The sequence below is a fragment of the Chiloscyllium plagiosum genome, chromosome 22 (assembly GCF_004010195.1).
Source record: "Chiloscyllium plagiosum isolate BGI_BamShark_2017 chromosome 22, ASM401019v2, whole genome shotgun sequence".
Lineage (NCBI taxonomy): Eukaryota > Metazoa > Chordata > Chondrichthyes > Orectolobiformes > Hemiscylliidae > Chiloscyllium > Chiloscyllium plagiosum.
This window is the reverse complement of record NC_057731.1, coordinates 787,385-809,694: the sequence shown is the minus strand read 5'-3', so window position 1 is coordinate 809,694 and position 22,310 is coordinate 787,385. Positions and strand designations below refer to the sequence as shown.

Below are 22,310 nucleotides of genomic sequence, written 5' to 3'. Positions count from 1 at the left end.
GTTTGTGTACTGTTCACTCTGGTCTCCATGGTGGAAGATCAAAGTGATGTGTAGGGCACTCCTGCTCAGTGGGAATCTGGGCTTCTGCTGACTTGTCATTTTAATCTCTGCTGTGCTCCCACTCTGATCTCCCTATCCTCCGCTTGCTCCAGTGTAGCAATAAAACTTGAAGGCATGCTAACCTTTGCCACTTAGAGCCTTCTGGACTGTGTTAAATTCAATTTTAGATTGTACTGTCCTGTCCTGTTTTCTGTTTCCCTTCTCTTTGCTTTTTTTAAAATCTCATTTCACTTTCAGACAGCAGCTATTCATTGTTATTTATACCATGTGTAGATATCTTTTGTTGCTTTACTCGTTGTATTACCACTCTTTTTGACCATGCTGCACTACCAGCTCTTCTGTAACATAATCTCTTCTGCCCTATCACACACTTCCTCCCGCATCCTTTTGTCACTGCTATTTCCAGCATTTTTGCGTCGGAGGCTGAGGGGTGACCTTATAGAGGTTTACAAAATTGAGGGGCATGTTTAGGGTAAATAGGCAAAGTCTTTCCCTGGGGTCAGGAAGTCCTAAACTAGAGGGCATAGGTTTAGGGTGAGAGGGGAAAGATATAAAAGAGACTTAAGGGCAACTTTTTCACGCAGAGAGTGGTATGTGTATGGAATGAGCTGCCAGAGGATTTGGTGGAGGCTGGTACAATTACAACATTTAAGAGGCATTTGGATGGGTATATGAATAGGAAGGGTTTGGAGGGATATGGGCCGGGTGCTGGCAGGTGAGACAAGATTGGGTTGGGATATCTGGTTGGCATGGATGGGTTGGACCGAAGGGTCTGTTTCCATGCTGTACATCTCTATGACTCTGAGAGCGAGGTCATTCATAAGTCATTTTCTGCTCAAAGCAGACACCTAGAATTTCCTATCCACTTTGTGACCACCAAAACATGCTGAGGCAGGAGCAATTGGACATTTCAAAACCAAACTTGATAATGTTTTGTGGGTGAAGGTATTCAGATTTAGCAAACCAAGGTGGGTTGTTGCAGTCACGATATAGTTCAGGAATGATCCAGTTTATATGCAGGCTTAAGAAATTGGATGGCTTCCTTCCTGGTCCTGTAAATAATTTCATCAAATAGTGTTGCTCTCACTTCAGACAGGATGAATTTTCAACTTTGGTCAAATGCAGTCGGGTTGATGAAACCTGTTGTGAACCAACTGCAGAAAAATACATCCCATTGAGTGAATGCACAGTGGAAATCTGTTCTTAACTTGGTACTTACCCCAAATTGAGTGTGTCCGGTGAGTGTTCAAAGGGGATTGCGTGAAAGAACCTTTGTTCTGTGTCTGATTCCATGCTGTACCTGCATTGCAAGTGTTTGTTGGGGGCAATGCAGTGTGAGTTTAGTTTCAGCTTAGAATAGAGAGCTTTACTTTGAGTTTAAAGTGGGGGGTGAGCTTTGCTCAGTTGCTGGTTGCAGGATGCCCAAAGAATGTTTGATGGGATGTGTAGTGGGAGCTTTAGTTTCAGTTTAAGAGTAGAGGAAGATTTACTTTCAAGAATAGAGAGAACTCTAACCCCATACTGTCGAGGTATGTGTTTGATGTGGAGGGAAGTTTACTCTGCATCTGGCCTTGTGCTATCGCAGTCCTGGGGGTGTTTGTTGGGAACAGTGTAGTTGTGGTTTTGCTTTACTGTAACTCATTATTGTCCCTGTCCCGGGAGTGTTTGATGGGGTCAGTGTAGAGAAAGCTTTACTTTATCCTAATCCTATACTGTACCTGTCCTGGAAGTACTTGATACAACAGTTTCCTGCATTAGCAAATTGTATTTGCTTTGAGAATAAGAAATGGCAAAAGTGCTTGTTGCCTTGTGAAGAATGCTTCCTAGATACTCAAGTCATACAATTTAAGATTAATTCGAAATTCTTGTTCAACTTTGTAGTTCAGGGACTTGTTTTAGAAATATTTGTCATGCTGCAGTTTATTCCCACTAGTGTTCCAACCTCCTTGTGTTGGCACTGCCTGAGGTTTGTGTTCTGACTTGGCACATTCCTCAGCACTTCCCTGTACCTTAAACTAAAGAAAATCAAAGAACTGTGGATGCTGCAAGTCCACTCCAAATGTAGACAGTTAGTTCCAGCAAAAGCTCGCAGCAGATTCCACTCCTGCTTTCAGTTTTCTAGCCTGAGGAATGTAACTGGAAGTTTAGGAAGTTCTACTCCAGCAATGTTGTCTCCCCATTCTCTCAAGTTCTGGAATCTGTATCGATCTTATCTGAGACTTTCTTTTGAATCCCTTCAATTGTTCCCCTCCCCACCTAAATTCTGAAACCGCCATTATCAATGTTATAAATCGATATAATTAGTAATCACTTCCCTTTCCACATGTCACATAAGAGACCCCAGCATTTCATCCATGATAGTATCTGTGATTTGTCTGACATTAGATTGGTTTTGTAAAAATATTCAACTAATTTTTGTCAAAACTGAAGTCACTTTATCTCTCGCTCCCATCATAAGCTCCACTCCCTACCAGTTGACTCCATGCAACTCTTGGAAATTGCCTGAGGTTGAATTAACATTGTCATATTTGATGCTGAGATGAACTTGCACTTTCATATGTTATAATCATCCAATACGACCACATTGCCAACTCTGTCCCACATCAGCTGCTGTTGAACCCCTCATTAATGCTTTGAACTATTTCAATAGTGCCCTTCCAACTCCATCTTCTAAATTTCAGCTCAACCAAATTCTGCGATATCAGCCCTCTTCACCTAACATCTCTGATCTGGCTGACCTATTGCTCTAAAATGTAAAATTATCTTCATTTTACAATTTGAACACAGTCATATTTCCTTTTACCTCTACAATATGCTGCAGTCTTACACTAATTCTGCTTCCTTCAAATCCTGGCCTCTGATCCATTGCTAATTCCTGCCACAACCACTACTAAAAGCCCTAAATATATGAATTTCCTCCCTCAATCTCACCATCTCTGTAAATTTATATGGGTACAGCATTCAGAAAATAGAATCAGGAGTGGTCCAGTTGAACCTACCCCACCATTCTATACAATATGGTTGATTGAACACAATCTATCCCTAAAATACTGTACCTAAACCACTGTTATCTGACCACACTTTTCGAACTGTTTGCTGCTTAATACATAAAATGTCATTTGGGATGTTTTTTCATGTTAAAGCCATCATTGAAATGTTGCTGATGAGGTGAAAGCTTTGATTTCTTAATGTATATTCAGTATGTAATTGTAACACTATTAATGTGATTTGTCTTTATCCTAACTTTAGCATCACTGCAGAAACTGTGGGGAAATCTTCTGCAACGCCTGCTCCGACAATGAGCTCCCTCTACCTTCTTCACCAAAACCTGTGCGTGTGTGTGACACCTGCCATGCATTGCTCTTACAACGATGTTCCTCCACCACGTGAACTTCCAGGCCCAACCTTGTGCTGCTAGACAGAATTTGCATTTTTAGATAACTTTTTTCCTACAAATGCCTGTCACTTCCCATCAGAAATGCTGTGCAACTAATAATAAGTAGGCAGAGCTGTTGTTTTTGTGTAAACTGTTGTAAACTGACCTGCTAAAAACAACCAAGCATTATTAATGGAACCTCTTTCACCTCTAGTGAAGTACAAACAAATACTGGAAGTTCTCCTATCCATGAGAAAATTGAAATGGAGAATTATGTTGCTGTCAGTAAATAGCAACTCGTGCCAGGTCTCTCTCTTTCTCCCCCCCCCCCCCCCTGGTTGTTTCATTCAGTTTCTCCCATAACCTGAGGATGGAGATGGTGGTCATATATGTTTTGAATTTTAAGGTGCTGGTGTGAGCAAGATGGAGTTGTTGGGGAACTGTACTGTATTCTCGTTTGCTCCCCTGGCTCTAATCTGTGACCTGGTGATGCTGCCTAGACACTGCAAGAGACCACCATGATGAGATGATATGTACATCTGACATATTTAATGTAATAGTTCTTCTTGGGCTTGCAATGATCAACATTCCTGTATTTGAGTTTGTTTTATAGATGGTTTAATAGTTTTATACCAGTATACTTCAAGTTATTGGGCAGTGCTGCACTCCTCCAAAACAGACTGACACTCAATTCCAAGCAGCAGTCTGCAATAATTTTCATTTAACAGAGTAATTACTGTATTTAAATCACTAATTCAGTGTTTGCTTGAGAAGTCAAACTGCCTTTCAGACTGCACTGAGGCACAGGTAATGGGGTAGAATATTTCTTAACTTCTGGATTCATTTGATTGTTTAACATCACGGTATAAGTGGAAAGTGATGTGTGTATTAATGTTGTGGCAAGTGATTTTATATTAAAATCTGCCTGTTCAAAAAAAGGGTCATTAAAAAAATACACAACACCACTAGTTTTCCAAGTACAGACTGAAGGCAAAGGTGAGTTTTTGCTGGTTGTGATCTGACCACATGACATATGTAGCAAAAACCATTACTCCACTTGAACCAAGAAAGTTGAGATATGTTTGAGTAAACAGAGGCTGAGAACTTGGATTCTAATCCAATTTGTTTGCATTGACTTTGATTTTGGAATGTTAAATAATGGGCAAGAAAGAAAATGCACAGAACAGATTGTGAAGAAATCCACTAGAAAACCCTTTACAACTGTCAACTCTAAAAGCATATTAGCTAATTAACTACAATATTTGATCTGAAATCCAGCAGGAATACTGCTTTCACAACTAAACTGCTCTTCACAGGAATACGTATTAGAAATTCTCAAACCTGTGAGCAGGATAATTGATCAGTCTCCTTTAGGCTGATATCTGTGCAAGTCTCTAAAAGCAGCACTTGTTCTCCACAGCTGTGCAACTTTTTTTCTTAACTGACCCACTTTGCAATTAGAATCCATAATTGAATCATATGCTATACTGTAAAAGTATCTGGTTCTAATTACTTAGAACAGGCTTTAAAATTAAGGGGCAGTTGGGGAAAAAATCTATCATAACTAATCCTTCAATTGATATTTCATATTACCATTCAGCCTCAACCTCTAAGTTGTCATCTCTAGCCCTTCCACATTCAGATGAAATTCCTCACTCCCTGCAACCTTTCATCAATTCCTAAAATTTGTGCCAATTAAAGCTAAACCAGATTGTAAAGATTTATCATATATTCTTACTTTTCCCCCCTCTTTTTGCTAGCAGAATGGTGCAGTCAACGCAGTACGTTTGTGTTTCTTTGGTTAGGATAATGCATCATGATTCAGTGCTGGTGTGATAAAACATAGACCTTACATTCCAGTATCAAACAGCACATCACTGACTACATTTGCAAATTTTAGAACAATGTTCAACAGGGGGCATTTAAGCAATTCAGTGTGCCAAAAATTAAACTAGCAACCAATTTTAAAAAGCCAGGCTCACAACATCACTTTGTTATGCTTGCTGGCTAGATATTTAGTCCAGGAAATGTCTGTAAACAAGAGCAACATGTTCAAGTATTAGCTTTTTTGGAATTAAAGAAGATTGGTGAATTTGGCAGCAGCACACATCTTAGTTGGGTACAGTAGAAACTGCTATGCTCAAGTATTCTTGAGTTTACCTTATTAAGCAATAGGTAGGTTTTATTCTGACTAAATGTACCTTGATCAGCACCTACAAACTATAGAACCATGGCATGTGTTTTAAAACTTTTATTACACTTGAATATTTGAGAATTTTCTTCTTACCCTAAAAAGGAAATTGAAGTCAAAAATGAAATCTGAAGGAACATTATCACAAACAAACTATTGTGTACAGATCCCATTATAGCAACAGAGCAGGGGTATTGACTCAGAACAGTACGTCCTGCAGATTATTAAAACAAAAAGTCTACGTGGCCAGAGTTGCCTTAGGGCTGTGTACAACTACTGGTACATCCGCCAGGCTCCACTCCCACCCATGCTCCCCATTCCTCCCATGTTACTCCCCATTCCCATGCCTCCAGAGTTGCCGTAGTATCCTCCGGCACCGTTGCTGTTTCCACCGTGACGACCTAGAAAGAAGAATTAAATCATAAAGCCTTGTTTGCAATTAATCGTCTGTCAAATTATATAGAGCTGGAACAGTTGTAGAAATGAAAATTTACAACTAATATACAAAATATTAAAATTGAATATTGAGATATTGATTAACAATAGTGTGTAAGGTGACCTCTGCTTTTTAAGAATGGTTGTTGCCCATTCCAGTTGTTAAGCCAGTGGTGAATTGCCAAAGGTACACCTCCAGTTGCTGTTAGGGAGTTCTGGAATTTGACCAAACAACAGTGAAAAAGTGATCTTCAACAGTTTAATCAGCTAGTCTAGTCTAGTCTAATCTTTTGTACTGATGTGTAACTGACAATGGGAATATTTGTGGAGCCTTCTTCAGATGCTTACTGATGATTACCAATCACAACTACATGATGGGACTGCACAGCATTCTAAATCTGCCAACTTCTCTGCATTTTTATCTATTAATTCATACAATAAACCAGAAAAGGGAACACAATGGACAATCTTACAGCAGGGGATCCCCCACACACTGGGCTCACTAGCAAAGTGAGCTTTGGGCTCACTAACAAAGAGGCAAAGGCAATTGTCTATTGGAGTCAGACTAGAACATGAATATCTACTCCCTCAATATGGATGACACTGAAATTGGTGGTACAGCAGCATTTGATTAACTGGGCAATGGGAGTAGTCGTTTCATTCAGATAAATATGAGGTGTTGCATTTTAGTAAAACAAACAAGGCCAGGACTTGCACAGTTAATGGAAGGACCCTTATCCTACCATATTATCAAAGAGAGACCTGCGGTGCAGCTATATGGCTTCTTGAAGGTGGCATCACAGTAGTCATGGTGGTGAAGATGGCATTTGGCAGGCTTGCCTTCACTGGTCAGAGCACTGAGTACAGGAGAGTTGGGATGTCATTACAGCTAAACAAGGCCACATTGAGTACTGTGTAAAATTATGGTTAAGAAACATGTTATTAAACTGGAAAGAGTGCAAAAAGATTTAAAAAGTATGTTAGAAGAGACAAAAGTTTGCGTTATAAAGGAGAGGCTGGAAAGGCTGGGACATTCCTTCCCCTTCTTCCTCTACTTCAAAAAAAAGACTGAGGGGTGACCTTACAGATATTTGTAAAATCATAAGGTGAACAGCCAGTCTTTTCCTCAGGGTAAGGAAGTCCAAAACTAGGAGGGCATAGGTTTAAAATGAGGGAAAAAATTTAAAAGGGATCCAAGGGAGAAATTTTTCATGCAGAGAGTGGTGCATATACAGAATGAGCTGCCACAGGAAGTGGTCGAGCCGGGTACACAACATTTAAGAGACATTTGGGCAAGATAGATTTAGAGGGGATATGAGCCAAACACAGCAAGTGGGAATAGTCCAATTTAGGAAACCTGGTCAGCATTGATGGGTTGGGCCAATGGGCCTGTATCCGTGCTCTATAAGTAGAGTTTACAAAACCGGCTCGACCACTCATTTCAGCCATAGTTGGAGGATGAGAGAGAAAAACTTGTTTGCAGCATAAGAGTATCCAATGGCAGTTAATTACATTATGAACACATCAAGTTGAAATAATAGACTGCAACTTTCCTTACCATAAGAGCCCATATTGCTCTGACCACCGTAACCAGCATAACCGGACATTCCATGGTTCCCTGAGGTCCCATAGCCTCCCTGGTTCCCTGCAGAAGACAAGAGGCCTTTAGGTTTATGCATGGACATTTTCTTTCTAAAAAAAGTCAGACAGACCAGGCTTGAAATTCAACTCACCCATTGCATGGCCTCCATAGTTACTGCCATAACCACCAGATCCTCCTCCAGCAGTGGAGTTTAAAAACAGCTCAATGTATCGATGCTCTGAAACAGGATCAGCATCTTAAATTATAGCTTTGATCAGGAAGGTTCCCCTCAACAGTTTTCAGTAGGTAAAACATCCTGTAAGCTACCTAAACCACACAGCATTTTCCCATGTACTTTTTCAGGCATTTAAAATATCCATTAGACTTAATGTTAATTTTGAAGATACAGCAATGTAGTTAGTGGACCAGTAATCTAGAGATTAAATCCCATTCCTTAATTTTGAAAATTTAAATTAAACTGAATAAATATCTAGTATCAATGAAAAACACCGAAGTGTTGACTTAGAAATTCACCTGGTTTATAAAACCCTTTTAAAAGAAGAAAACCATATGAAGGGGACCTATATGCTGCTCCAGAGCTACCATAATGCAGTTTTTCTGAACAATCCTTTGGAATAACCTAGAAATGATTCATAGCTCCTAGAAATTTAGTACAGTTTCAAGTCCAGTGACCTTTCTCCAGAACCGTTCTGAAGCAGGTGAGGTGCGGGAAGACTGGAGGTTGGCTACCTGGAGCCAATATTTAAGAAAGGTGGTAAAGAGAAGCCAGGGAACTATAGACCAGTGAGCCTAATGTCAGTGGTGGGCAAGTTGTTGGAGGGAATCCTGAGGGACAGGATGCACATGTAATTGGAAAGGCAAGGACTGATTAGGGATAATCAACATGACTGTGCGTGGGAAATAGTGTCTCAAATTTGATTGAGTTTTTTGAAGTAACAAGAAAATTGATGAGTGTAGAGCAGTGGACATGATCTATATGGGCCTGACAAGGTTCCCCATGGGAGACTGGCAAGGTTAGATCTCATGGAATATAGGGAGAACTTGCCATTTGGATACAGAACTGGCTCAAAGGTAGAAGACAGAGGGTGGTGATGGAGGCTTGTTTTTCAGACTGGAGGCCTGTGACCAGTGGAGTGCCAGAAGGATCAGTTCTGGGCCCACTACTTTTTGTCATTTATATAAATGATTTGGATGTGAGCTTAAGAGGTATAGTTGGTAAGTTTGCAGATGACACCAGAATTGGACAGCGAAGGAGGTTACCTCAGATTGCAACAGGATCTTGATCAGATGGGCCAAATTGGCTGAGAAGTGGCAGATGGAGTTTAATTCAGATAAATGCAAGGTGCTATATTTTGGGAAGGTAAATCTTAATAGGACTTATACACTTAATGGTAAAGTCCTGGGGAGTGGTGCTGAACAAAGTGACCTTGGAGCACACATTCTTAGCTCCTTGAAAGTAGAATCACAGTAGATAGGATAGTGAAAATGGCATTTGGTAAGCTTTCCTTTATTGGTCAGAGTATCTAGACCCACCAGCCAGCATCAGGCCCATATTCGTTCAAACCCTTCTTATTCATATACCCATCCAAATGTCTTTTAAATGTTGCAATTGCACTAGCTTCCACCACTACCTCTGGCAGCTCATTCCATACACATACCACCCTCTGCATGAAAAAGTTGCCCTTTAGGTCTCTTTTACATCGTTCCCCCTCACCCTAAACCTTTCCCTCTAGTTCTGGACTCCCCCACCCGAGTCCTGGGTAGATAGGATAGTGAAGGTGGCATTTGGTATGCTTTCCTTTAATCAGAGTATTGAGTACAGGAGTTGGGAGGTCACGTTGCAGCTGTACAGGACACTGCACACAATATTCCAACCGTGACCTAACCAATTCTGGTCTCCTTCCTGCCTGAAAGATGTTGTGAAACTAGAAAGGGTTCAGAAAAGATTTACAAGGATGTTGCCAGGATTGGAGGATTTGAGCTATAGGGAGAGGATGATTAGGCTAGAGCTGTTTTCCCTGGAGCGTCAGGAGGCTGAGGGGTGACCTTAGAGGTTTATAAAAACATGAGGGGCATGGATAGGATAAATAGACAAAAAGTCTTTTCCCTGGGGTCAGGGAGCCTAGAACTAGAGGGCATAGGTTTAGGGTGAGAGGGGAAGATATGAGAGACCTATGGGGCAACTTTTTCACACAGAGGGTGGTACATGTATACAGAGGAAGTGGTAGAGGCTAGTACAATTGCAACATTTAAAAGGCATCTTTATGTGTATATGAATAGAAAGGGTTTGGAGGTATATAGGCCCGGGTGCTGGCAGAGTTGGACCGAAGGGTCTGTTTCTATGCTGTATACCTCTGACCCTAAGTGCCATTGGTCATGAAACATTTACTCTGCTTTCTCTCCACAGGTGCTGCCAGACTTGCTGAGTTTCTCCAGCAGGTTTTATTTGTTTCACATCTTCAGGTCTTTACTATATAGATTAGAACACAAATTAATTTACAGTGGGAGCCAGAACATTTCATGATTTGGCACTGGATTCACTTCCAGATGCATGAGTTTGGTAGTGGTTATGAAATGCAAAAAAATCTTCAGTTTGATTAAACCATTTCAATTCCAGGCAACCTTCCTGCCTGAGTCTCCCCGGTTTCTAGCTAGCTGGTCATATTGTTATAATTGTTCTGGAAGAATTTCTCCTTCAAATCTTCAACAGGTACTTATTCTATAATACCTGGGAGGCCATTACTCTCACACAAGATCAGATATCATCAACAGCTATGCACACCTAGCACAAGAGCACCCACACTTGTCTATTGGATCCCAGATAGTACATATCCCTTGGCTACACCTGCAACTAAGAAATGGAAGACAATTCTGGATCCCTCGATGGAACAAAGAAAACCAAATTCAGCAGAAACAGTGAGAAAGCCTAGAAACTTCTTCCATGCAATTCAGCTACCCAAAATCTCAACGGTTGCAGATGACAGCATTAATGCTACAAACTTACGCATGTGAGCTTTATCCTTAGACATTGCTGCGACTGCATCCTCATGTGTTGCAAACTCAACATCGGCCTCCCCTGTAGCTCGACCATCACTTCCATATTCCAGGTGGATACGTAGAGGATTCAGGGGAGAAAAGAACTACAAGAGGAACAAGATGGCAAAATTACTCCACTGGTTTCAACTGAAGTAAAAGATATTTTAATAAGTGCAAAAGATAAGAAACACAGTCATGCAGTTTACAAATAGCTGTGATTTATCACTGAGAACTTACATGAGCAACATCATCTTCTCTTGCCCGGAATGGCAGACCCCGCATGTGTACAAAATGTCCACTCATATAGCCTGAGCTGGCATCTCCAGCTCCTCCATATCCATGGTTACTCATACCTTTCAAAACAACACAGATTTATAGACCTTTAAATCTATAAACAATAGATAAATACCTACACAGCAGCAAAACAAAGTAGGATAAACAGTCTATAGTCGAACAGTAGACAACTCAATGGGTAAATGGCCTAATTCTGCTCCTATATCTTACGGTCTTCTAGATACCAAAAGCCCAACCAAACAGGCAGGTGTTCAATGCACAACTCCAAGGAGTGGTCTCAGTAATAAGAGCTGATGCATGATAAAAAATAACTGACACAAAAGGACTGAGTAACAAAATCCAAAAATGGGCTGAGTTTTCCAAATATTTAATTGGAGGTAATTGCTGCTCATCCAAAACTTCCATTAGACAATTCTGTAAATTTAGCAGTGTAGGAGTCAAGAGATATGGTGACATACAGCCAGATATCAGCAAAGTACATGGGAATACTCAAGCTAAATTCCACTTCAAACATCCCTGAGACTACAGGGAGAGGGGACAGTTGCATTGAGAACACAGCCAGAGAGGCAGGAATAAGTTCAAACAAGAACAGGCATTGTTGGGAGAAACTCAGCAGGTCTGGCAGCATAAGAGTCACTGGTCTCAAAATGCTAACTCTGCTTTCTTTCCACAGATGCTGCCAGACTGGAGTTTCCCCAACAATTTGTTTTTGTTTCAGATTTCCAGCATCTGCAGTCTTTTTCTTTTAGTAACAGTAAGAAGCTGAAGATGGGACAATGGTTGCACAAATCTATGGTGGAGAGCCAAAGGCTAAATAGTAAGTGAACTGGCGACAGGTAGTTTCAGGGCTGAATACATTAGGATGAAATGTGATAGAGAGAAAAAAAAATCAGTAGTCCACTGATGAGCCTTGCAAGCCTACATGAGATGACAAAGTCTAGAGGATTCTGTGAATATGGGTTCGAGCAAGGAATTTCATGAAAGCTAAGATTTATAGAGGATAAGCAGAAAATGAGCTTGAGTAAGCAAACATGATAAATTGAGATGGGGGTTGAAATCACCAAGGATGAGTTGCTGAGCTCAGAGGCTGAGGGAGGAAAACATAAGTTACGTCAGGGAGAAACATATGAAATATGCATGCAACTCTGCACCACATTTTATGCCAACACCACTAGAAAACCTGCCTCACATCACTACTACACTCATTATCTCCCCCCATTAGTTGAGTTTGCCCCTTCATCTCTAAAAATACTCACATACCTCTGCCACCTCTCATTGCCCCAGGACAATCGTAGTCATCACTGCCATAGCCGTAGTTATCATATCCATTGTAATCGTCATACCCACCATACCCTGCAAAGAAACCATTAAAACTAGTCATTCACACACTGCTCATAGAATTCAATTCTGTGATCAGTTAATTGAAAAACATCTCTAAATGGCAAATATAACAAATTCAAATATAAAAAGATATCTTTTGGGAGAAACTGGAAGTTCTTCATTGCCTTTGATGTATTTTGGAAAACTAATGTGGCCAGAAAAGGAAGCTGAACCAGCTGGTTCAGAAAGGAATTTGGAAGAGAAAAACTTACGGGAGAATAGCACAGCTGTAGGATGGATTGTATCCTTTACCACTGTTTTGAAGGAACAATGGGTTCCTTCTATGCTACATAATTCTACAATCTGTAGGTTGCATATGCCATAGTCCCACCATGATCCCAACTCACCTACATCACATAGCCTCAACTTTTACATTTGTTTTATGTGGTGGATACAGAAGTATTTAAATCTTTACTTCTTCCAATTATTAATGTAAAAGAAAACGGTTGCTTAAATCAATCATTCTCAAGTTGCAAAGAAGTTTAAAGAGGACTCTAGACTTTGCAGTGAAATCATCTGAATGAGAAAAACAAAGGTATATCCAAAAGGTAGGTTTAGTAGCTGTGAAATGAAATGTAGACATGAGGAGTAGACTGTATGATTCGAGCCCAGTCAGGTTTCAGCACCCCTCAACACCAAAACTTCAAGAATTTTAATGGAAATCTCATTTATTCCATTTTAATGACAATTCTTTTTGAATGTTGGCCTGAGAGACACAAAAATAAAATTCACAGGCCTTCCGAGTTACAATACTTCCAGTGCTGCCGAAAGAATTTTAATGTCAGAAACTTGACATTCAGAATAAATATAGCACGAATATATGATTGCCAGAATGGAAGTTTGTGTAATCGGATTGATTAATCTTGAAGAGGCATCTACTTAGCCATTTTCTTATCTCTGATTTCTGTATTCTCCAACTCAGTTCTGTTACTAGTGGTTAATTCTGATCCAGGGTGTGCCTTACTAATACACAAAGGGCCTCTAAGCAAGAATTTCATAACCATCGTTTTAGACAAAAGTAAATCAACTTTAAAGAGTTTCAACCAGCAGAGGTATATATGCACAAACATACAACAGATATCATAGATATTCCAATTACATTAAGCAGCACAAATGCCCATTTAACCAATACTTACCACCACCATATCCTCCAGCACTACGTCGCATTCGGTCATAAACACCCCCTCGCTGGGGACCAGCGCCGAAATAGCCACCTCGCCCCATTGGCCGGTCATAGGGACCTGGTCTCTGTCCCATCAGCCTCTTTGGTGGATCATAGTACGCTCTGACCTCACCTCTGCTGCTTTTAAAGATCTCAATATACCTACACCACAAATGAGGACTGATTAATATTCAGGACAAAAACTTGTTAAAAAAAGATTTGGACAGCAATTAAGAAACAATGTAAAATATTTAATATTAGATTACTTTACAACAATCTAGCAGTTTCTAGTGCACACCAACACTACACAATTTAACAATTATTCCTACATATGCTTTATTTTAATAATGACTTCTTAATACAAGCATACTGTTTAAAATCAAACAATTACTATTTTGATAGATTAACATTTACACCATTCTTCTGTTAAGTAATTTCCTCAAAGCTTGGAGACCAACAATAGATTGGGTTCAAATGCACGAAAACATGGCTTAGCAAAACACAATCGCAACCGTTGTAGTTACAATAAAGCATTATGGATCATCTTGGGCATTCACTGATCTGCAGCTTGAAAAATAGAAGGGAGCTCCAGGTAATGCCTGGGAGTGAAACTGGAGAGGGACACACTCAGCAAAGTCAACCAAAGGTTGCAGTGACAGTAAAGGAAGGGACATTGTTAGGCAGCAAAACATACAGTACAGTAACAAGAAGGTGCTGAGCACAAAGTTACATAAGTGACCAAGCATCGTGCTGGCAATGATGGCAGGGCGTCAGGGGTGGGGGTGGTGAAATTTTTACTGCCAATGCACAATTTTTAAAAACAGCTCAACCACCTCAGCCATACAAGATTTACACAGCACTCCAAATATGACTTTTACTAGGATACAAAAATCACAAGCCACCTAGAATTTGAGGCAGCTGTGAGTCTTAAAAATAGGCAAAACATTTAATCATTTTGCTGAATGTTTTTTGATAAACCAATTTACTTGAATTTATTCATCACATATCACTACTTTAATTGGCACAACTCAAATCAAGCTACATGTGTAGCTTTTACCAAGGAAACTTAGGATAATAGAACAGCTCTATAAAGACCATCTTTCATTTGTGTATGAACATTGTTCTTAACTGAGTGCAAGATCAGTGTGTAGTCCCAGCCTCATTGTCATATACCAGCACCCAGCGTTTAAACTTGACTTTAAGATGAATAACCAACCCGTCCGTCCATCCCCACCTGTGCCCTATTCTTTCCTTGTGTTTCCCCAGTGCTTTTTCTGCTATCTCCTTTGAAGCAAACTGCACGAAGGCCTCCCCTGTGCTTCTCCCCTGGTAGTCCATCGGCAAAGTTATCCCATTTGGCACGATTTCCAACCCTTTAACCCAAGGACAAAATAACCCCATCAAGGGGAACAATATTAAATGATGCACAATTCCCAACAATATCTACAAATATATAAAAGATTAAAAGCCCAGTTACCAACAGATAAATGTAAAATGCTTATGATCTACATGTAAAACTTCAAGACAGTTTAAAACAACTTTATGTTAGTGACCCAACTTGCATACTGATTTCTCAGTGTTCAACTTCTACATAATTAAAGAATAAATTTCAGCTTTAAAATTCATTTGAATTACAACTCAAAACTGGACTGCTCTGGTACACGCAGTAAATGTTGGAAACAAACATTTTTGAAATCCAACTATATCAGCTGAATAAGTATTATATACAAGTCAGAATGGAGACATTCTGCTGTCTGAAGTTATATTAGGTACATATCACAAACATAAAGACAGTACTGTTGTTGCTTTAGACTTTTAACTAGAACCAATATTAACTCCAGTATAATTTGCAGTTTCCGTTAATGTTGCTAAGACTTTAAATTTACATTACAAACACACTTTAAAGTATCAGCAGTTAAACATTTCAGATGACAAGGTTGAAAGCATTTACCCACTAGAAATTTTAACAAAATAAAAGTTTATCTAATTAGATGAATGAATGAAAAATACCTGTGAAAAACTGAACAATTTCCTCTTTGCTGCAGCCAAATGGAAGCCCGCGAAGTCGTACTGTACCATCGTTGGAAGTATCAGTATGGGTGGTACCGCTATGTTTCAGAACCCAATCCATCTCACTGCCATTAGATTTGAAAACTATGGGGAAAACAGTACACTTCAGTGTTTCGCAAGGTTTATCCACAATGTGACCCCATTTCAAGCCCTGAAAACCATCAGGGATGACTCATCAAAAGATGGGAGAAGAGTAGGAGTTGACACTGGCTGTCTTGATGCTTATATCTCCACTTAGACTGGTTCACTTGAGGAAGGGTACATTTGCTTTAGAAGGAACAAAGAAAAATGACTGGATCCCATCTGTTCAACAGCAATTAAAGATTGTACTACCTAACGCTTCAATGGATAAAGCAATGCTTCCCAAACTTTTTCCAACAGTTGGGGTTCCTGCTGCCTATTTTGGGAAGCGATGGGAGAAATGATGATTTGAGTCAAATATTCTTACAACAGATAGAATGTAGAACTGTACAGCACAAGAATGGTATGCTGAACACGACACCAAACTAAAATAATCCCTTCTGCCTGCTCTTGGTTCAGATCCTTCCACATTCTTCATGTGCTCGCTCTTAAACACCCCTGTTGTATCTGCCAATCACCAGCACCCCTGGCAGCACATTCCACACTCCCACCACTCTCCCCCCGAAATGCAAAACTCCCAGTTTCAGGCATTTCAACTCTTGGGGGGGGGGGGGGGGGGAATTCTGACCATCAACGATGCATCTCAATTTTACTGATCATCAAGACTCCCCTCAGTCTCCACCACTCAAGAGAAAACCTAGATTTTCTAGACCTTCCTTATAGTTTATCCCTCTAATCCAGGCATTATCCTGGTTAACCAGTTCTGCACCCTCACCAAAATCTCCACATCCTTCTTTTAATGTGGTGACCAGAAATGAATGCAGTACACTTAAGTGCAACCTAACCAAAGTCTTCTAAAGCTATAATGTGACATCCTAACTCTTGTACTCAATTCCCCAACTAATGAAGGCAAGCATGCCATATGCCGCCTTCACCACCCTATCAACTTGCCTGGCCACTTTCAGGCAGCTATGAACATCAACATGGCTCCACCATAACCTCCTTGCTCTTTTATTCAATGCCTTGACTAATATGCAAGAATTCCACATATCTTATATACTGGTTACCTTCAAAAAACAATGGTGTCCACACCAAGGTCTCTGATAGGACCCTGGGAAGTGCGGACTACCATTCAAAGCAGCTTCCTTACCTATTAGTCCTCCCAAAATGTATCATCTCAAACTTTCAGCATTAAATTCCATTTCAGGTCATCTGAGCAGCCTGTCTATATCTTCCTGTAATAAAGTTATTCTCCCCACTATTTAACATGCCAATTTTCACTGGAAACACTGATCATATTTCCTGCACACCTCTCTATTTCAATATTGTTTACAGTTTTGGTCTCCTTACTGAGGAAGGGTGGTTTTGCTGTAGAGGAGTGAAGCAAATGTTTACTAGGCCGATTGCTGGGATAACGGGACTAACATACAAGAAGAGGTTGCATCTGGTAAGACTGTATTTGCTGGATTTGAGAATGAGGGAGATCTCATAGAAACAAAGTTCTGACAAGACTAGACAGGGTAGATGCAGAAAGGATGTTTCCAGTGGTGGAAGAGTCCAGAACCAGGAGTCACAGTCTGAGGATAAAGAGTTTAGCATGGAGCACTAACAGGAGTTAGAATAATAGACTGGATGGACTGGGACATTTTTCCGCAGGAGTGTAAGAGGTTGGTAAGTAACCTCAAAAGGTTTATAAAAGGTCATGAGGGGTATAGATTAAGGTGAATGGCAGATGTCTTTTCCTCTGAATTCAAAGCTAGGGGTACATTTTTAAGGGGAAGGAGAAAGATTTTAAAAAAACAGAACTTCTTTTATAAAGACTGTTTGGAACAAACTATCAGAAGAAGTGTGAATGCAGGTACAATTAGAAGTTTAAAGTAACATTTCAATAAATATATAAATAGGAAAGGTTTGGTGGAATATGGACCAAAAGAGTAATCTCAACTAGAAACATTGGCTTGCTTTCTTTTCATGGATGCTGCCTGACCTGCTATGACCTCCAGCACGTTTTGTTTCCAGCAGATCCTTACATTTGCAGTAATCTGCTCTCAGACTTGAGTAATACTGCAGTCAAAGTATCATTATTGCTGAGGCATAACAGACCGACTGATGAAAGTTAGCTTTAGCATGTTACTGCCTGTCTCATATTAATACCTGGACCAGAACTATCTAAATAGTCACCTCAATGAATTTTGGATGGCAACCTAGGGTTTACAATGCCAGGTTAGTCCCTAGCACAATCCCAAGGTGGTTTGCCTTGGAGAACCATCGCCAAAGCAATCTTGAAAGAAACATTAGGATTTTTTTGTAGCCATTTCCATTACTTTTCCATATAGTTTCAGGAAAGAAAAATGAATTGTAGCCCAAATATCCTAACAAAAAGACAAACCCTGACAAGAAAATATAACCACTGCAATTCTGATAGGCTCATTTAGAAACTGGAAAATAAATCTTTGACTCACCCAAAGCTATAAATAGACAAATATTTAGGGAGAAATGTATATTCAGAAAAATTCAGTTAAGAAATAAATCCCAAACAATTCAGAAGTGAGACTGGAGAACACCTTTGAGAAAAGAATACTCTCGTTTCCAACGTCAAGGATCACTCCAACCCTCCACAGACCTCCTGTTTATTTCTTTTGCTTTTCCCCACTGTTGCCAGATTTCCTGAATAAAACCTGTAGCAAATTCCAGTTCTGATGAAAGACTACAAACTTAAAACATTAACAGTATCCCTCTTTCTAGATGCTGCCTGACCAGCTGAACATTTCTAGTATGGTCTGCATTGGCAACAGCCTCAATAATGTATGCACAAGTGTCTGATCTGGAAGCAACAAACAATAGCTTTCAACTTATTGGCTCAATACCAGGTTTAGCAATCCATTTGTTAGGCTGCATATCTGGTTCTTCATTACCTTCCAATGACTAGTATCACGTCCTCATAACAGAATCTACTGCACATTTCCAAGTGAGATACAACTTTAAATGGTGCACAACATAACAAAACATTGTGTTTGGGATTAGTTGTTCAACCTAAGTAGGGGAGGCAGGGACAGATGTGATTACATAGCCAGCAAGATACATCTAAAAACTAGGTAAGCAGACACTTCTTGAAGATGGATTCCGAGAATGGCGATATTGCCTTCAGTGATGAGCGAGTCTTCTGTCCCTCCAACTTTAGCTGTTACCTGGTGTGCATTACTTCCGTTAGTAGCAACTTACTGGAATGTGCAGAAGCTCCAGCACAAGCAGCACACTGACCCATTATTCAGATACAAATTTGATCTTGTTGCACCGGAAAACTATTCAGTGTTGAGAGATAATTACTGACCTTCAATATATCTGTGGCCCATATACTTCCGATCTTTTGCCAAAGCCTTTTTGAAATCTTCAGCATTAGTCAGATGCACATATGCTTCACCACTTGGACGGCCCTCTTTGGAAGTGGTAAACTGCACTCCGTTCACACCATTTCGAATATCACACTCTACAACAAAAGAGCACAAAGCATGTAATAGTGCAAACGTGCAGTGCCTTCAGTAGCAACTGAAATCAGTCTCATCACTTGAGATGATTACCTGAAAAGAACCGCGTCACTTCTTCTGGTGTACATGACCACGGCAGGCCACGGACTCTGACAACGTAATCCTCTTCTTTTGTGGGAATCTCAGGCTCTTTCTCTGCAATTACAAACATTGAATAGCACATACCCGAAGGCTGAGATCAAACAATACAATTTATCACAAATTAAGTCAATACCTACCTTCAACTGCTGGCTCCAAGTTGGTAAAGATTTCTGCGAAACAAACATGTTTGATTAATTCTGATGAGATGTAAAACTTAACGAACAAATTATTTGAGCTCCAGATCTTTAACATTTTGTATCAGGCCTTAAATACCTTTATTAGGGGATCAGCAAATTATTTAATGAAGATACACTTTCAGTGTCTTAATCATTAAAGTTGCAATAAGATAGGTTACTGTCTCTGCACAACAAGCACACCCAGAGCACTCCAGCAAATCTGATCCTGGTTTCAAATCGCAAATGTGACTGATCTGAATTTCAAACAGAAAGAGCACTCTTCCAAGTATGCTCAGCTCAACTGTAGGCTTTAAATTCTCTGAAGACCTCAAATTGCACAGCAGGACAGTGAGCACATAGTCGAGTGTAGTGCTGGAAAAGCACAGCAGGTCAATCAGCATCCGATAAGAAAGAAATATCACATTTCAGGCATAAGCCTTTCATCAGGAATGAAGCTTACGGGCCGGGGTCTGAGGGATAAACGGGAGGAGTAGATGAAGGTATGGGTGAAAGTCATAGGTTGAAGAGGAGGGTGAAGTGGATAGGTGGGAAGCAAGCTGGACACGTAGGACAGGTCAAGGGGGCAGTGCCAAGTTGAAGGCTTGGGAATGGGATAAGATGGGTAGAGGTTTCCCAGAGATGCTCTCTGAAATGATCTGCAAGTTGGCATCCTGTCTCCCCAATGCAAAGACATCAGGTGCACCTGCACCAACCAACCCACCACCCCCTTGGCTGAACACTTCAACTCCCCCCTCCCATTCCACCAAGGACATGTAGATCCTGCACCTCCTCCCTGTCCAAATCCTAACCATACAACACCTGGAAGAACACCTCATCTTCTGCCTCAGGACTCTCCAACCACACAGAATCAAGGTGGATTTCACCAATTTCCTCATTTCCTCCACTATCCCTGTCCCAAGTCTCTGACTTGGCACCACCCTCTTGACCTGTCCATCTTGTTTCCAATCTAGCCACTCCACCCTTCCAGACCTATCACTTTCACCCCCACCTTCATCTACCTATCACATTCCGAACTACCCACGTGTCTCAACCCCACGACTCATTCCTGATGTCCGAAATGTCGATTCTCCTGCTCCTCGGATTATAATGCTGAGCGGGTTTATTAACTATCCATGTAGCAAAGACGAATTTCTACGAATAAGCTACATATTTGAATAAAATTCTCCTGCCCTTCGGATGCTGCCTGACCTGCTGTGCTTTTCCAACACCACACTCTCGACTCTGATCTCCAGTCGTTACTTTCTCCTCGAGCATATATAATATTCCAGCGCAGTCCCAAGGCAGCGTTATCCTACCAAGAGATAGTTGGGGGGAGGGTCAGTGCCAGTGCGGATCAGCGATCCCGCAATTTTATTTCTCCTTCTGTGTAGTTCTCCGAAGTCCGCGGGCGCTCGGACCGGTTGAAGGTGCCGATACTTATTTTTCAAACCGCAAGTGATCCCGGGTTACAGATATCTCAGAGTAGGGGGAGGAAGAAACTAGTGCTGAGGACACGCATGCACACAGGCCTCGGCCTGGCTGAGGGCCCGCTCTCCCCTCCTCCCCATCCCCCACCCTACCACCAGCATCCCCGCTCTCCCTTCCCATCCCATCCCATCTCCTCTCCACCCCACCCCACCCCCAACACTCCTTCCCTCCCCCAAAACATCAAACACATCCCAAAGACTCGTTTGGCCGCGAACCCAGGACGCTCACAAACCGGAAGAAAAGCCCGGGGAACAAGGCCCGGAGCCGCACTCATCTCCAGCACTGAAAACATCTCGGTGCTGACTACCGTCCTCCTGTGCCATCGTATTGAATTGTTCCGACTTGAGTACTCAGAACACAAACAAAATACGTTGACACCACCAATATCCCTCCGACAACCGCACCCAGCGACACAACAAAATGGCGCTAGCTCCTACCCGCCGACTACCGAGTTTCGCGAGAATTTACCTACAAAGCACTGCGGCCATCCGTTTGTCACTCATTGGTCAAGAGTCTGCCAATTTCTTTAATGTCGCATGATCATTGGTTTACAGTTTGTCAATCATCCGCGGGTATACCTAGGACATTGGCTCAAAACCCGCTGGCCCCGAGCGCTTTGCTATCCTCATCGGGGATTGGTTAAAAGCTTGTCAATCAAGCTTGTCCTGCCCCTTGGTGAACTGGGGATGCTAAAGAAATTTCTAGAAATATTCGGCAGGCGTGGAAGTATCTGTGGAGAAAGTGAAACAGAATTTATGGTTTAGAGTGCCGATCTTTTGTTTTAGATGTAGTAGATTTTAAACAAGTTTGGACGCCAAAATAGGGGGAAAGGGAGAGGAGAACAAAATGGAAGATGAGAGAGTGAATTGGAGGAATGGGTGGTAGTTAAAGCTTACGCTGATGGTTATCTTTGAGCTAACTAATCTCAGTTTTCTTTTCTCCTCTTTTGAATAGTGGAGTTAATTTGGTAACTTTCCCAGATATATAAATAGAAACTGTGGTAAAAGGGTTGAGGTTAATGAAGAACTAAATGCACAAAGGTAGAGGGTATACCTGAGGAGGTACCTATCTTTACTGATGAAGATGTTGCCCAAATCATAGTGAAAGAGTTGAAATAGGCTAAAACGTGATAAAACCCCAAGATTGGATGATATATGTGGTTCTGTGTTAGCACTGGTGCTTCACATCACCAGAAACCTGAGTTTGATATCATCCTTGGGTGACTGTCTATGTGGCTTTCCTCTGGGTGCACCAGTTTCCTCCTACAGTCTAGAGATGTGCAGTTAGGTGGAATGGCCATGCTTAATTGCCCACAGTGTTCAGGGATGTGCA

At 41.0% G+C, this 22,310-nt stretch overlaps 2 protein-coding genes across 11 annotated transcripts in view; one reads left to right on the top strand and one right to left on the bottom strand.

Moving 5' to 3' along the window:
- The window catches only part of rufy2 (RUN and FYVE domain containing 2), an 88,874-nt gene extending 84,847 nt beyond the window's left edge, over nt 1–4,027 (top strand). For all 4 annotated transcript variants that reach the window (XM_043712252.1, XM_043712253.1, XM_043712251.1 and 1 more), the window contains one exon: nt 3,310–4,027. In XM_043712252.1, the coding sequence (XP_043568187.1) occupies nt 3,310–3,450 (141 nt within the window). In that variant the 3' untranslated portion in view covers nt 3,451–4,027. The remainder of the gene's footprint in view (nt 1–3,309) is intronic.
- Nucleotides 4,028–5,672: 1,645 nt separating this feature from the next.
- Nucleotides 5,673–21,424, bottom strand: hnrnph3 (heterogeneous nuclear ribonucleoprotein H3 (2H9)). 7 transcript variants are annotated; one of them, XR_006314875.1, is made up of 14 exons: nt 21,211–21,423; nt 19,452–19,484; nt 19,267–19,368; nt 19,020–19,175; nt 15,548–15,691; nt 14,772–14,910; nt 13,512–13,699; nt 12,256–12,348; nt 10,939–11,054; nt 10,670–10,805; nt 7,796–7,882; nt 7,621–7,707; nt 6,806–6,973; nt 5,934–6,028 (listed from the first exon to the last, which is right to left on the bottom strand). XR_006314875.1 is itself a non-coding variant. In XM_043712258.1 (13 exons), exons 1-13 carry the CDS (start codon nt 21,299–21,301, stop codon nt 5,885–5,887), a joined length of 1,521 nt encoding a protein of 506 aa, XP_043568193.1. In that variant the 5' UTR covers nt 21,302–21,424; the 3' UTR covers nt 5,673–5,884. The 7 variants fall into 7 exon arrangements, 6 of the variants coding, with proteins under 6 accessions (XP_043568193.1, XP_043568194.1, XP_043568197.1 ...); XM_043712258.1 differs by lacking the exon at nt 6,806–6,973 and having other exon boundaries at nt 5,673–6,028; nt 7,616–7,707; nt 21,211–21,424; XM_043712259.1 differs by lacking the exon at nt 6,806–6,973 and having other exon boundaries at nt 5,673–6,028.
- Between the last annotated feature and the right edge of the window lie 886 nt (nt 21,425–22,310).

Bases quoted from the DNA above. Each gene is read 5' to 3' on its own strand.
- hnrnph3 (XM_043712258.1), bottom strand. From the start codon at position 21,301: ATGGCACAGGAGGACGGTAGTCAGCACCGAGATGTTTTCAGTGCTGGA. The intron at 19,176-19,266 runs GTAATCATCTCA...CTTTTGTTGTAG, and splicing joins AGTGACGCGGTTCTTTTCAG to AGTGTGATATTCGAAATGGT. The intron at 7,708-7,795 runs GTGAGTTGAATT...TGTCTTCTGCAG, and splicing joins CTATGGAGGCCATGCAATGG to GGAACCAGGGAGGCTATGGG.